Source organism: Stegostoma tigrinum, chromosome 7, assembly GCF_030684315.1.
Source record: "Stegostoma tigrinum isolate sSteTig4 chromosome 7, sSteTig4.hap1, whole genome shotgun sequence".
Lineage (NCBI taxonomy): Eukaryota > Metazoa > Chordata > Chondrichthyes > Orectolobiformes > Stegostomatidae > Stegostoma > Stegostoma tigrinum.
The window spans coordinates 13,555,867-13,572,839 of record NC_081360.1 but is presented as its reverse complement, the minus strand read 5'-3'; the positions used below and the strand labels follow the sequence as shown (position 1 = coordinate 13,572,839).

General features: G+C 41.2%; 1 protein-coding gene across 2 annotated transcripts in view; it reads left to right on the top strand.

Moving 5' to 3' along the window:
* The window catches only part of LOC125453947 (partitioning defective 3 homolog B-like), an 883,406-nt gene that overhangs the window by 550,476 nt on the left and 315,957 nt on the right, over nucleotides 1–16,973 (top strand). For both annotated transcript variants that reach the window (XM_059647050.1, XM_059647051.1), the window contains exon 17: nucleotides 2,878–3,084. In XM_059647050.1, coding sequence (XP_059503033.1) covers nucleotides 2,878–3,084 — 207 coding nt within the window. The remainder of the gene's footprint in view (nucleotides 1–2,877; nucleotides 3,085–16,973) is intronic.

The window sequence follows — 16,973 nt, the reverse complement described above, 5'->3', positions numbered from 1 at the left end:
TTGCACTTTCTTTCATCAAATTTTCAGTAATGTTGGAGTGGGTGGCGGGGTGTCTATGTAATATAATTCCTCACATTCTCGCTACTGTGCCACCAGCTCTTCTCTGCAACCATCACCACTATTCCCCCCTGGCCTACCTAAGCAATAAGTGTTATTAACAGGGCAGTGAGAAAAGAGGGAGTGGGAATAAGTGAGCAAGTTGGAAAGCAGTAAAACTATATTTAATTACAGTCTGTGTAGACTTACTTAATGGAGTGTACAGATGATCATTATTCCCGAGCTGTGACAAGCAGCTAAAGTGTTTTGCAGTCTGTGTACAATTGTTGCTGTCCTATATCACAATTTGTAGATTGGGGTAGACTATTTTATTGACTAACCTCAGTAAACCACACTAATTATATGTTCATTTAATTTGCAGCAGACTAGATGGATGTCTGGTCAGGATGTTCGTTGAAGTTACTGACTACAGGAATAATTAAATTAATCATAAAACCTTTTTGTGCACATTCCATTATTCCAAAGAGGTTTTATCATTGTATCTGTTGAATTTAAAAGATTAAATCAGAGAATAAAGTACAAATTTCCTCAATTGTTTGACCGTCATCCAATTGCACACAGCGAGTTCCCACAAACAGCAATGCACAATTAAATTGCTCTCGTGATGTGGTCTGAGGGAATTAATATTGGTTAGAAGATCAAGAGATGCTTCCCTGCTTCACTGCCAAACAACGCTGTTCTCATGATCGGGTCTTGGTTTAACATCTCCTCCAAAAACAGGTGGCCCTAACAGTTCAAGAGTACTTTCTAAATGGTGAAAATATAGAAACAGTGGAGATCCAGAAAGACCTTTGGGGGTTCATGTGGATGGGTTGTCTAAACCACGTCAAATGCAAAGGACAATCTAAGGGGCCAATGGAATGCTGGCCTTTGATAAGGGAAGTTATGCTTCAGCTTTCCAAATCCCTTGTTAGACCACACCTGCAATGCTGTGAGCATTTCTCAGCCTGAACCTGAGGTAGAACACATTAGTCTTGTAGGGAATACAGCCTGGATTACTCGAGACTGCCCGCATTCCACATGTTAACTGACCAAGAGAGATTACACAGACCAGGGCTATATTCACTGGAATCTATAAGGTAAAAGAGTTGATTTGATTAATTTTTTAAAAATGTATTAGAAAAGTAAACAAATAGGTTAGGCAGAGAGAAACCCTCTCCACTGGATGGGGAGTTAAACCCTCGGGGGATGCAATCTGGGAAATCGGGAATAAAATTAGGAAACGCTTCAACGTGCGAAAGGTAGGAGGGCAAAGGATCCACACATGCCTGTTGATGCTAGTTCAATTGTGAATTTGAAAGCATAGACTGAAATGTTGGTGAACAAAAGAGAGTAACATAGATGTGGAAATGCTGGATATATGGAACTGAGTCACACACCAACAGCAGGTCTCAGGAACCAAATGACCTACTCATGTCCCTGTGTTCCAGTGACAATGCTGGACTCCCTCAGTATTGTACAGTGGATGCCAGCCTAATTCCTTGTGCTCAGATCTTTGCAGAGAGACTGCAATTTTGCAACCATCCTACTCTGCACCTGGCTCCCAGTTGGGCCAGGGTGCCTCAGTGCTGAGTTCTGCAAAGCTTTCCTGCCGACAAAGTGCAATTTATTGGTAATGGTTGGTAAAATGAAAAGAAATAGTTACCCTTTCTACTCTTGGGCACAAGGAGGTGCCTGAGTTTGGGCGCTTCATATAGAGACACCACTACTCACAGCCAGGATGTAGATCCCTCAGTAATTTTAACCCATCAAATTCACTTGGAGTCTACACTGCTGTTAGTGACTGGAATTGGTTTGCATGATATGTATGGGAATTCGATCCACCCCATGCATTTTGCTGGAGAAATATTAGCGACTTTACCAGGAAGCATTGCTGACGTTTTGGTTATGTTTGCAATAGTATGAACAGACTATTTTCACTTGAAATTCTTAGGACTTCGGTAGCAATAGAGAAGCTTGTGCTTCTGTCATTTGCACCTCTACTTCTGAGCCAGAATGCATCAGGGTTCAAATCCCACTCCACACCATGTTGACCGTGGAAAATTTAAGCCATGAGTTTGGGTGTTTCTTGGTGTGAGTCCCTAGTCCAGATAAATGGTGAACAGTATTTGAATATTCATTCATGGGAATTGGGCACTGCTGGTGAGGCCAGTATTTATTATCCATTCCTAATTATCCTTAGGAAAATGGTGGTGAGCTGCTTCCATAGAGTGTAGGGATACCTACAGTGCAGTTAGAAAAGGACTTCCAGGTTTTAGATCCAGTGGAAGTGAAGGAATGGCACTGTGTTTCCAAGTCAGGACAGCTTGTGGCGTAGAGGGGAATTTGCAGCTGCGGGGGGTTCCCATGTATCTGTTGCCCTTGTCCTTTGAGGTGTCAGAGATTGGTGATTTGGAGGCAATTGTCTGAGGAGTCTTCGTGAATTTGCTGCAGTGCAACTTGTAGATGACGCACACTGCTGCAGCTGTTTGTCGCTGGCAAAGAGAGTGAACGTAAATTAGTGGCAGGAAGGGAATCCAGTTGTAAAATTATTTGTTAAATCCAAAAATCATAATTAACATGGATGGTGGTGATGAACAGCAATCAACCAGCATGTTAGCAATTCCACATAATGTGAAAAGGCTGAAAGAGACAGGTATATGTTAGTTGTAGTGTGCTGTGAAAAAGTAAACCTCCTTTTCTGTAAAATAACATGTTCATTGTTAGCCCAGCTGCAAAGTCTGACCCACTTCTAATTCATTGACTGGCACAGCGAAGTCAATAGAGGCATTGGATTTGTGATCACACATGTGACACATTGTTTTGTTTCTCCACAACCAGATTCCACAGGGAACGATGTTGGCCCCATGCTAGGTTTGAAGAAGTCTAGCTCTCTGGAGAGTTTGCAAACAGCTGTCGCTGAGGTCCGGAAGAATGAACTTCCCTTCCACAGACCCCGACCTCACATGGTCCGTGGCCGTGGTTGCAATGAGAGCTTCAGGGCTGCAATTGACAAGTCCTATGATGGACCAGAAATCCCCGATGATGGTAAGTGTCCCGTTCAATATGCTTGTTTTTTGTTAAAATTAATGGTTCAGTTGTGTCTTTTATCCCCCACATTCTGGTTTCACATCGTAGAAAAACGACCAAAGGATTTTTCCTTCTGAACGTTTTATCTTGCCTTCTTCACGGTTCATGACAGCAGTTGAGTTTGTTGAAGTTAGATACCAGAACTGACAGGAATTAATTTTCCAACCTTTCTACTTCCTTAACGTGACTGACTGTTAATGTACTGTCAGATTTATCTTGCCCGTCTCTGGGTTTTCGGCATGTAGCCCTGAAACTTTTCACTGTGAGTAAAGTAGCACTTTGGGTTGAAACATTCTGTTCAGCATCAAGCTTCTCATTGTGATTGCTAAGTAGTTTAGTAGTTAATGTGAAACATGGTATATAGGCTATTTACCCCTCAATCCTATTCTACCAGGCAGTTAAGTCTTGACATTGGATCTTGTGGTGCAGTCATAGAATCATAGAGGTTTACAGTATGGAAACAGGCCTTCAGTGCAACATGTCCATGTCACAATTCACAATTAAATTAGTCCCATTTGCCTGCATTTGATCCATATCCATACATACCTATCCCGTCCACGTAACTGTCCAAATGTTTTTAAAGTCGCAAAGATGTACAGCACAAAAACAGACCCCTTGGTCCAACTCATCCATTTCGACCAGATATTCTAAATTAATCTAGCCCCATTTGCCAGCTAAATGCTTCCTATTCATAATCCCATCCAGATGCCTTTTAAATGTTGTAATTGTACCAAACTCCACCACCTCCCCTGGCATCTCATTCCATACGCACACCGCTGTCTGAATGAAAATGTTGCCCCTTAGGCCACTTCTAAATCCTTCCCCTCTCACCCTAAACCTATGCCCTCTAGTTTTGGACCCCCCTACCCTGGGGAAATGATTTTGTCTACCGTAGAGGTTTACAGCATAGTATCCATATCCCTGAACCAAAAGGGCCTGGTTCATGTCACACCTGCTCCTGAGATGCGTAATAGCGTGTCCCTCTGAGCAGGTTGATTGGAAAATAGAAGAAGTAAGATCCTGATTGATCAGGATCTTAATTCTGTTTACCCCATTTGCTTAAGTAACCCTTGATATCCTGCACTTGAAAGTAAGTTGTTCTAAATTTTGAAACTTCCAATCAATCCCCAGTCTCATCAACTTTTCAGGGAAAGAGTTCAATGTTTCACGGTTGAGTTATAGAATGTTTACACTGAAGGAGGCAATTCAGCCCACCACACCCTGCCATCTTTCTGCAAACTATTTATCTGGTTCCGTTTTCCTGATGTTCATCATGTTACTTTCTCCTTCAGTTGTTCATCCAGTCGCAAATGAATCTACGTCTATTGCGCTAAAATACTCCTGCTCTCTCAACTTTTCACATCTTTCTGACAGTCTTGCATTTGATTTTCCTTCGTTGTTGCTGCTCCAAGAACGTTACTGCTCACCCATTACTATTTTATTATGATAAAGGATTATAAAATCTGCCTGGATTCACAACACATTGGAATTGATTATGAAATCGCAGGACAACATGTTCCTATCTAAATTCACTATTAAGTATTTCTCTGTCACATTTCAAACATTTTATTGTATTGTTCTTTGGAAACTGGCATCCTTAACAGTGCTGCATCTTGAGGAATAGGGGCAGAAATGAGATTCAACCAATAGCACCATTGAATCAGTCCATTTAGAGAAAGCTGAAATTGAAACTAGGAGTGGAAGTGCTGCCTCAGCTCTTCAGATGAGATATTGAGGTTTGTAGTAAGTTGAATATACAAATAAAATAGGCCACTCAGCCCATCAAGTCCATGCCACCTTTACTGTTTCTTTCAAGCCTCCCCTTGTGGCTCCTCAGTTAATTTTGTGAGTGAAACCCTGTATTCCTTTGTCCTAATTTTACCACAAAAAGTCTGGGCATGTTTTTTCCAGGGCAGGTGAGATGTAAACCAGGACCTTCAGGCCCAGAGGAAAGATTTTAAAGTTTGAAGTTGGATCTCTTCAGAGGCATTCTTCTACCGCACACACACACGCACGCGCACACACAAACGCAGACAGGTTCAAGAACAGCTTGTTCCCCACTGTTAATAGATTTCCGAATGCACCTCACAAATTTCAAATCTCATGTTGACCTTGCTTTTTGTGCAATTTCTTTGCAGCCGTAACATTGCATGCTTCTCTCTGTGCCATTACCCAAATGCACTTTATGATCTGCCTGTACTGCACGCAAAACAAAACTTTTCACTGCACCTAGGCTCATGTGACAATAATAGGTCAAATCAAATCAAATCAAACGTGCATGCACACGCACACACCTCTAGCTTTTCCCAGAAACGTTGTTACGAAATCAGTTAGAATCTTAAGGCTGTCTACTAGGCAACCCTTCAGTCTTCGCAAGAGAAATGACAGTAGGCTGATCACCGTTTCTGCATGGGAGAAAATACCTCTCTTCTGTGAATATCTTTTTAAATAGATTTTTGTATCCTTCCCAATGTCTGTGTTCTCCTTGTTATAATTACAAACTATTGTCCAGTCTTCCTGCTCTAGTACGTGTTAAAAGATGTAGTGGCAATGTTCAAGCCACAGAGGGGAATACATTAATATGTTTTGGAAGGAAAAATGAGAGGCTGTATAAACTAAATGATGATGTTTTAAAGGGGATGCATAAACAGGACATTCACACATAAATGATTGAACAAGTGATAAGGATGTTAATAAGAATCTGGAATATTCAACTTGTTAATTGAGGCAGTGTACACAAAGCAAACAAGTTATGGCAAACCCTGATGAGGCACTGGTCAGGCCTCAAGTCTCGTATCCTCTTCTGGGCACCACAGTTCAAAAAAGCATGTCAAGGCTGTGGAAACGATACACAGTAGTATTTACCAGAATAGTAAATTGTACCACGTAACTGATGACAGGTCATTTAGAAGTGTCTCGCTGGAATCTACCCAGAGGGAAAAGTCAGAGCCAACAGCTGAAATGTGGAGGCGCGCCTGTATTTTTTAAAATTCATTTTGTGGGATGTGGGCGTCGCTGGCTGGGCCAACATTTCTTGCCCATCCCTAGTTGCCTTTGAGAAAGTGGTGGTGAGCTGCCTTCTTGAACTGCTGCAGTGCTACAGTTTATGGTTGACCCACAATGCTATTAGGGAGGGAATTCCAGGATTTTGACCCAGCGACAGTGAAGGAACGGCAATATATTTCCAAATCAGGATGGTGAGTGGTTTGGAGGGGAACCTGGAAGTGGTGGTGTTCCCTTATTTCTGCTGCCCTTATCCTTCTAGATGGAAGTTGCCATGGGTTTGGAAGGTGCTCTCTGAGGATCTTTGGTGAATTTCTGCAGTGCATCTCATAGATAATACACATAAGATGTACCAGGAAAGACTCAGCCAGATTTTACCATCTGAGGGTGTGACTTCAGCTCCTATTTAGGAGGATATTCTGCCTTAAAGAACTCATCAGCTAGTAGCTGCCCAATGTCAGCAGCACTCCTGGGCAATGGTCAGACAGCATTTAGTTCCTGATCAGGCTTAAAGCAGAAGGCCTAAATCAAAGGTAAGTGGGGATGTCACCCTACCTAAGCTTTCAGCCAGGGCTGTGAGTACCCTTCAATCCCACTGAGATCCCAGTGATGATGGCTATTAATCGTCCAATACGTGTGCGGGCTGCCCGATGCCTACCTTGGCTCTGGTTTTTTTAAAAAAAAACAGTAGAAGTATTTAAGCAATGAACACAAGCCCTCCTCCCATCACACTTCATGTCACCCTTCAGTGTCCCTCTCTCTTTCTCTTTGTCCTTCTCTTCACTCTCTTTCCTCTCCTCTCTCTGTCTTTTCTCTCCTTTTGCTGTCTTTTCTTTCTTCTGCCTTTCTCTCTCTCCTCTCTTCTCTCTCCTCTCTTCTCTCTCCTCTCTCTCTCTTATCTCTCCTCTCTCTCTCTCTTTTCTCTCCTCTCTCTCCCTCTCTACCCTCCTCTCTCGCGCTGTCTCTCTCTCACGCTCTCTCTATTTCTTTCTTTCTACCTCTCCACCTCTCCAGATGCTGCTGAGCCTCCTGCAAATTCCTACCAATTTTTCCTTTCTCTGTGTTTACCAGAATGGTGTGTCAGATAAGGGACCGAGGTTTCTGTGAGGCAATAGAGGAAACTGAGATTTTTCTTCTTGGAGCCACAAAGTCTAAGGGGCAATTTAATAGTGGAATTCAAAAGAAAGAAACAGTTCAACAGTGTACATGGGGAGAGGCTAGCAGGAGCGTTGTTAACCAGTGACAACAGATTTAAGTCAAGACAAAAAGAGAGCAGGTGCAGAATGAAAAGAACCTGTTACAATTTCTTATGATCTTGAATGTACTACCTGAAAGGGTGATGGGAGCAGATTTGATTATAACTTTCAAAATTGAATTAAACAAGTACTACAAAAGAAATAAAACCTTGCAGGGTTATGGGGAGAGCATGAAGTAAAGCCAATTGCGTGTCTTTTTGAAGAAGTGATAGAGACCCAAAGGACTATATAAACTCCTTTTGTACAATCTTGCCATTGCAGGTTTAATACTTTACTGCTGAGGGGAGTAGCGAAGGGTGCAATAATTGTCTGTCAAACATTTCTTTATTTGTAGCAAGTTAGTCATGCAGAATTGGTTGCCTCATTTTCCCACATAAGAACAGTCATTTCGCTCAAGAAATGAGTTGATGTTCAGACATTTCAGTGTGATAAGACATTGTCTGCATGCTCAAGTGCCAGTATTAATAATTTGCAATTGAGGACTAAGATAAATGTTGAGCAACGGGTCGTTGGTGATAGTTGAAGGACATGGTTGGATCGGGCTTAATCAAGGACGGGTTTGCAGTGCTTGCATTATTCTAATAATTAATTTCTTTATGATTCAATAGATATATTTTAACATGGAAACTATTTTTCAATTGCACAGCCAAATCTTCATGTGATTGTATATACATCACAAAGGCAGTTTGGCTCATTGAAGGCAGGGTTATAGACATGGTTTATCTTACCATTTCTCTTCTCCTTCATATCACTAGCAGTTGATTACTGGCTTATTTCATGCATGAGAAGAAACTGGTATCTCATGAGCAGTTTCATTTCTTTTGAGTTGTAGGTTTTCAATATTCATGAAAATCGCTCCTGTAATAAACCGCTTGTGGTGTAATGGCTAACATTTGTTTATATGACAGACACAATGATTTCAACTGTACATTGCTCCTATTAATTTTTTAAAAATCTATAGACAAGGTCACAACAAATTAATTTTTTTGTTATAGAGCTAATATAGTGATTTTTTTTTTTCCTTTGTGTGATTTATAGTTCTCCTGAGACTTTTGTTGTGCAATGTAAAACTATATGCTATTGGTAATCTTAGCATACCAGTAATATTCCTAGGCTAGTCATCTGGGGGCTTGAATTAATACTCTGGGGACAAGAATTCAAATCCCACTAAGGCAGCTGGGAAATTTCAGTTTTGTTAATATGGAACAAAATGCTAATTTCATTAATAGTGATCACAAAATTACTGGATTGTTGTGAAGAAAAGCCACCTGGTTTAGTTCTGTCATTAAAAAAAATTTCCATCCTTTTCGTGTCTGTCCTACATGTGACTGTATACCAAAACAATCTGGTAAATGTTTCATTAATGTCTAAAATGGCCTAGCAAGTCACTTAGCTATAGCTGTACAGTCTGACATAGGAAATAACAAAGGCACACCCTGCTCAGTCCACTCTGCAAAATCAAGTGTGGAGGCTTGTGTGAAAATTTGGAATGATGTCCCATGGATAATGGCTCGATCTGCTCATGCTCGAAGAATCATTCCTGTTAGCATCACAGACTTCTCCATCACCATCCTGCCATTTGTCCTGCCCATCAGAGGTGGAGGCACAATGGCATGCACATGGGGAGAGGGTGTTCCTGAGACACCTAAACGTTGACTCTAGACCCCGTTAAGTGCCATGGCGTTAGATCAAACTTGACCAAGGAAATCTTTGCCACCCTACTTCAGTTGATGAGTCAGTGCTGCTCCATTTTGAAGCCCACTTTGGCACACATCGTTAAGAGTGGCTCAACTGCCACTATCCAATGTGACTAAGTCCTGAAGGACATATCTGCTAGAACAGGCCTGTGGTTGGTGTTGAGGGAACCATTGCAATGGAAAAATGTTGGGAAACATGACCTTGATCTCAACAATCAACCTCTTGCAGATTTTCATCAGCATTTGCTTATGGCACTGTTGGTGGGGAGTGACTGCAGGCGATGTTTCTGAAAATGAAATTCCTTCCTCATACTGAGGATACCTTCCATTGTGTTTTACAGTAATAACAAAATATATACTAAATGGGATAGGCTCCGATATGATTCATTCAAGTTGCTCCATACAGACACCCTTGAATTGCTGTAGGCCTTTGGCAGAAGAACTGTGTACCAGTACAATTTCTAACCTCATGGCTCAGTAACTCCCTAGCTCTGCCATTCCAACAAGCCTGTGGATCAACCCTGGTTCGGTGACAAATGAAGGAGAGCCTGCAGACCTCAAGATGAAGTGCCACGTTGGTGAAGTTGCGTGGAAGGGGCGTGTTCCAGTCATGGCTAAGTGATCAGAATGACACCCACACCGCGTGAATGAATTCTTTCAAAGATAATGCCCTTTCAAATAAGCCAATGGGAATCAACAGGGAGCTCTCTCCTGGTTGGAGTTATAGCTGACGCAAATGATAATTATTGTGATTTAATGGATGCCAACCATCTCTGGTTCTGTGATTTTATTTGCCACCTTTTACTATAGGCTGCAACATTGACGTTCACAGTAACAGGTGCATGCCTTTTATCCCCTGAGCCTCTCCCATCATGAATTATGACAGACCTGTATCTTAATAGCATTTATCTGCTTTGGTCCTGTCACGTTTGATAGGCTTACCTAATAAAAATCTCTCCATGTTAATCTGAAAATTTTCAATTTACACCCAGCCACAGCAACATTTTAGGGGAGAGCATTCCAGATTTCTATGGCTGTAGTAGTGTTGAAAGCATTTCCTGACGTCACATGAGAGCAACCTGGCTGTAATTTTAAGTTTATGGTCCCATATTTTGAACTCCCCAAACTATAGGAAATTGTTTCTCTGTCTCACTCGTGGCTATTCTTGACTAATCTTAATCACCTTGATTAGATTGCACTTAATCTTCTATACTCCAGAAAATTCGCAATTGGGAATGGATTTTCATTGCCAAAGTGGCTAAACTGAAGCACAAAATTTCCTGACTCAGGTACTTCATCAATCACTTGCCATCAGTGTGCAATTGTCTGTGACTTCTTCAATGTTCAACACATTCACAACTCCATAGACACTGAAGAAGTCCATGTCCATTTGCAGTTAGGCCTTGGATATGTTCAGGCTTGGCTGATAGTTGGAACTTAACTTTAGTTCCCCACAATGTGGATCAATAGACAACAAGAGACAACCTAAACTTAAACCCTTGACATTCACTGGCGATACTATTGCTGAATCCCCAACAATCAACATGCTGGGGATTCCTGCTGAACAGAATCTCAACTGTACCAGTTCATGTAAATACTGTGGTTACAAAGGAAGGTCAGAGACAATTCTGCAGGGACTCACCTGCAGCCTCAACAATGCCTGTCCACCATCTACAAGATATGAGGCCATAGTATGAAGGATACTCTCAGTTGCCTGTTGGGTACAACTCTGACAATACTCAGTAGTCTAAGCACCATCCAACACTAAGTAATACCCTCTTCATCACGCAATTGAACATTCGCTCTCTCCACCACCACAGCACAGCAGCATTGTGTACCATCAGCGACAGCCCCTGCTTCAATTCGCCAAGGCTTTTTTGCCAGCTCATTCTGAACCTTTAACCTCTACTATGCTGAAAGACAGGGGCAGCAGATACATGGCTACACTAGAGGCTGCACATTCCCTTCCAAGCCCCCTTCCACCCTGACTTTGGATCAATTTCACTGCTCCTTTGATTGCCATGGGGTCACAATCCTGGGACTGTTCTTCTAACAGCGCAGTCGGTGTACCTCCACCACATGGACCGCAGAGGATGGAAGAGGCTTACTGCTTCGGACTTGAGTAACTGGGGATGGATGACAAGTGCTGGCTTTGCCAGAGTTGCTGAAACTCCATGAAAGTTTTATTTTTATTCTGACATGTTGGGTCTCACCTACCATTGTTAAAAGCACTTGCAGCCAGCCCTACTCCAAGGAAATCTGATGGCTAGTCACAGTAACCTTTTCTAATAATTGTAACTCTTCTGGCCTCTATGTCATTCAGGTGATTCTGCACTGCACTACCTTGAAGGCCACTAACTCTTTCCACTGGTGCAGTGACTCAAACCTGAATGAAAATGCAGAATAACCAGAGCTTTGTAAGTAGAAACCTAAAACTCTCCACTCCATATCTCATGCCCCTTGAGAAAAAGACTAATGTTCCACTGCAGTTCAAATTTGCATTTTGTTTCTGTCCATTCAGATTCTCCTACAAAGATCACCTGTTTGTCACTATACGCTTCCTGTCCTGGTTTCTTGGTCATGTGAGCTGGGGAACTGAGACAATGCCTTATCTTTCTGCACTGTGACCAATTTGACAGTTTAAAAACAGAAGTGGCTGCAATTTCTGATATGTCTTTAAGTTACGGAATTGCGTGTTCATATTAACTCTGCGACCTGCCAATGATAGGAATCGCATCCGAGGCTGAGAAAGCCCTTTGTAAATTCAGCAGTTAATAGGCACATTAAGGATAGTTACAAAAGCAATTGGCAGGGCTCTCTGAAGAGAGGCAATAGGAGTTCACATAGCTATAAATGAGAATTTTAAATGTCCCTGTATGTTCGTAATACACCTCTTTAAAATAAAATATAAACAAACAAAATTACTTATTTATGGGGCTCTGACAGTTATTAAAATCAAGAAAACATTCTGGATGACAAAGAAAGAGGATTTTTATTCCCACTTGTGAGGCCAAGAGAGGCATTTTGTGGAATTACAAAAAACTTATCAGTGCCCTTCCATTATAATTTTTAAAAAATTATTTATGCACTGTATGGACAATATCGCCACCAGAAAATATCAAATATTGGACAGTGAGGCCACTGCATTTCTATTAAGAATGTTTGGTGACGTGAATACACTAGCAGTGCTTATTTTGAGTGGTGAAGTGTTTCAGGATAAATGGTTTCCTGTCATTATTAGCAAAGGACCTTCAGACAGTGAAATTACCATCACAAACAAAAAGAGAAATAGCTAGAGAAACTCAGTCAGTCTGGTTGCATCTGTAGACAGAAAGCAGAGCCAATGTTTCAGATCCAGTGACTCTTCTTCAGAAGGATCATTTACATCTCCTGAGGACATGTCTTTCATTTATTTACTTGTCTCATAAGGATTTTATTTTGCCTTGTATCAACTGCCAACCGCCCCCATCCTCTCCTGTTTTGCGACTTATCGTGGACTCTCCCTTTTGATTGCTTATCATCCTCCTTCCCCTAGTTTGCTGAAAAAGACTATTCCATTTCTAATTACTCTCAGCTCTGACAAAAAGCCATCAACCTGAAACGTTAGTTCTGCTTTGCTTTCTTCCACAGGTGCTACCAGATCTACTGAATCTCATCATCACCTTCTCAATTAATGCCAGGCAATAAATGCTGATATTGCCAATGACACTCACTTCCCATGAATAAACATTTTTTTTAAAAGAAACATACTTCCCACAGTACTCTTGAACGATGTTTGTTTATCTTGGTTATGATGTGATCTAGTACCATAGTAGGTCACTGGAGCTAAGATTCATATTTACCTCAATCTTGTGAAATTATGGAACAGTCACTGAGGGACACCCAGGTGTTTTGAATGGCCTGTTCCTGCTACCCAGACATACCAATTTTTAAATTTTAAACAATTACCCGATAATGACACTGAGACTTGGAAATATATTACTTTTGAATTACAACTACCCTGAACATTCATATGAATATATAACGGATGCTATACAGATCAGAAAAATAAATGGAAGGCGTATAAGTATATATTTATGTGAAAATTATTGTACTTGAGCCTGCTAGCTAAAAACGCCATTCATCTTTTAATATTTGTGACTTTTCTTTTTCTCCTGGAGGTGCCGCAGGTGGTCTGAAAAACACTTCTACAGCTGCTTGGTGCCAGCTTGTACCTTACTCACTTTCTGAGTTCAGTCAATGATAGTCAGCATGTTATTAATGTCAACTAATTACAGTGGGGAGGAGGATTCAATTTGAAGGAAGTTTTAGAAATCAAAAAGGAATAAGAGATCAGAGGCGCAGGTAGTGAAGAGGCAAGTGGCAATCAAAGTCATCGAGTCGCACAGCGTGGAAACAGACCCTTCGGCTAACTCATCTGTGCTGACAAGATACCTGAAATGAATCTAGTCCCATTTTCCAGTATTTGGCCCATGTACCTCTAAACCCATCCTCTGAACCTGCCCAGATGCCTTTTAAATGTTGTAATTATAACTGCTTCTACCACTTCCTCTAGCAGCTCATTCCTTACACAAAGCACCCTCTGCGTGAAAAAGTTGCCCTTTGGTCCCTTTTAAATCTTTACCCTCTCACCTTTGTGAGATCATGTTCAAGAACGATCAAGATCAGTGAGTGATGAAAATAGCCTCTTTATCAAGCATTGGCAGTGGCACAGTTCGCAGCAGCGATGGAATCCAAAGTACAGGTTTACGGTAGCCTCTTTTATATACATTAAAATTTTAGCATTATAGTAACACACAGTTGTATCTATTATACAAAAGCTTGCATGACATCTGCCCTGGGGAAGCAGGAGATGGTTTAAGCACTTGCTAAATGCTGGCTAATAAAATGTGAGGCTGGATGAACACAGCAGGCCAAGCAGCATCTCAGGAGCACAAAAGCTGACGTTTCGGGCCTAGACCCTTCATCAGAGAGCCTTCATTTGAGATGCTGCTTGGCCTGCTGTGTTCATCCAGCCTCACATTTTATTGTCTTGGAATCTCCAGCATCTGCAGTTCCCATTATCTCTGATACTAAATGCTGGCTGTTACTCCTGATGGGATTAGAATGTCTGCCTGGTCTGAGTTTGCATAATTAAGAGGTGTTAGTCCTTTTTTTGTGTCTTTAAAATTAGTAATGTTAGTAAAAATACTGGCCCTATGTCATCTAAATAAATGAGAAATTATATGTGTACTAAGTAAACGTACAGAGGATATTAAACTGGTTTCCTGCAGCTGGGTGGTGAGATTTCATTTACCATCGCCGGCTTTGACAGTTCGTACACATTTATTCATGTGGCTTCATGGAATTGCCGTTTTGTTAGTAAGTTTCTTGAAAGGGTAACGACCCTATTTAATATGTATTTGAAAGGTGCATACTAGTGAGGGAAACTGTTTGATATTCTGCAAAATATTCAGGTTCCGAGAGACGGTTGCTAAGGGCTAATTAATATTATAATCTTTCCATAGTTTGAAGTGAGTTATGGAGTCACAGTGGCAGGGATGGCATTGTTCTCAGTAGGTTATGGTATTAACACTTATTCCAGGGTAGCCTTTGGTACAGAAACAAGTCTAAATGCTGCTAGCAGCATGGGGTTGATAAGAATTGAAAGGTGTGAAAAAGCAGTAATGGTTGGAAAGGATGTTTAATTTAGCTTAACATGGTTTTATGAATGAGTGAATGGAAACACAGTCTAGTAAACATAGTGCACTTGTGTGTGAGTTGGTAAAGAGAATTATAATACAATATCTCACACCTTAAACCTATGCCTTCTAGTTTTGGACTCCCCAACCCTGGGAAGAAGACCTTGGCCATTCACCCTGTCTGTGCTCTTCATGATTTTATAAATCTCTAGCAAGGAAGGGGTAGAAAATATAGTCAGAAGTGTGCATCAGAAATTAAAACCAGAGCAAGTAATCATGGTAAAAAGTCAAAGTTTATGGTTCTGCATCTGAATGCTGACAGTATTTGTGAAAAAGACGGTTGAGTTGCTTGGAAAATGGGATTAAATGATTATGACTGATCCCGCCATTCATAGAATTCCTGGTGACAGTTCTGGAAATTCATATCAACATTTTGAATTTGTGCCCTCTGACCCTACTCACAACTTAGTTGGAAGCAGTCTTCCAAGGAGAACCTTTACCCAATTGTTTGTTTGCTGGAACTGAATGATGGTGTGATGACCTGCTGTAATCCTTAACACATCCTTGGAAACCTCTTTTCTTTGAGCATGCCTCTAGCATCTTGTTTCAACAGCTTGACTTGGCAATGAGGAATACAGCTTGACCCGCCCCCACCCTTCTTCAACAGCACCTTAGAAATCCAGTGACTCCATGACTTAGAAAGACAAGGGCAGCTGCCACCTTGAAGCACTGTTAACTCCAGTTCTCCCCATGTTGTACATTATTGTGACTCGGGTCAATGTCACCGGTTTTTCATCATCATTGGCTCAAGATCCTGGAATCCCCACCCAAACAGCACAACAATGTTTATTCCCTTCAGGGCATGGCCTGCAACAGTTCAAAAGGAATGCCCATCATCGTCGTCATCATCATCATCATCATCATCTTTAGGTAAACTGATGTCTCTTTTCTCTTCTGCCCTGATTTCCAAGGGCTGGTCCACAGTTCCAGTAGTTTTCTAGTAACGGGATAGGCAATAAATACCAGCCTATGATGCATGTATTCCCAGAATGAATTAAAGAACTTCAGCAAACCTGCGCTTTCAGATGGTAAAATCCCTTCAGAATATCGGATTAGGATGTTTTCAAAAAAACAAAGCTGATTATGACAGTTTCATGCGCAAATTTGCCAGGAACACATCACTTTCAAAAAGCATAAATTGAAATCTAACATGCATTGTATGCATTCTAGTTACATAATGAGTTTAATAGTGCCAATATCCAACCAGTGGATCGGATGTGCAGCTGCTCCATATGTCTTTCCATTATTGATGTAGAATCTTAGAAAGATTGAGAACACAGAGAGGCAGTTCAATCCATTGGGCTTGGGCTGGTACTTCGAAGGGAAAAAAACCCATCTGTTTAGCCTCACTCCTGGCTCTTTGCTCAAATCTCTGTAAACCAGAACATCATAAAAAGGTGTTTTCCATCCAGGTCCTCAGCCCTTAACCTATTCAGTTTAATCATTGCTGATCTGAACCTCAAATCCACTTTCCTGCCTAGGATCCAGATCCCTCAATACTTTCACCTATCAAACATTTATCAGTCTAAGTTTTGTAATTTGTCAAGACTTGGCCTCAGCATCTTATTTTTCTCCCCCAGACTTTCATTTCACTTTTTGCCAAATACTAGTTCCCAACAACCCACTTGAACAGCGTAGTTCTAATTTTAAAGTCAAGCCTGCTTATTCCGAGTTCCACGCCCCAGAGGCAAACTGTTTGTCACTTTACACAGAGGATGGTTAGAACATGGAACTAGCTACCACACAGAGTAGTTGAGATTAATGACATAGATGCATTTAGGGGAACCTAGAATGAACTGCTGAGACAAAAAGGAAAGATGCATCTGTTGATGTGGTTAAATGATGTGAGGTGATAGAGTTTCGTATATACATAACCAGCTGAATCAAATGCCCCATGACTGTGGTATTAATTTGATAGAATACTGTGAACTCCTCCAAATCACTTAATTCCCCTCAACTGGATCACTTCTTAATCTTTTTGCTGACGTTGTGACTGGTACTAATAGTTGGAGTGGTGGCTGCGACTTAAATGTTCGGCAATGGGTTCTCTAAGTGTCAATCCTAAAAATTGAGACAATTTCTACATATTAGTTTTGTTTTTGAACAACTGCACACGCCCATGAGGCAAATTGCACCCAGTCGGAGTTTTT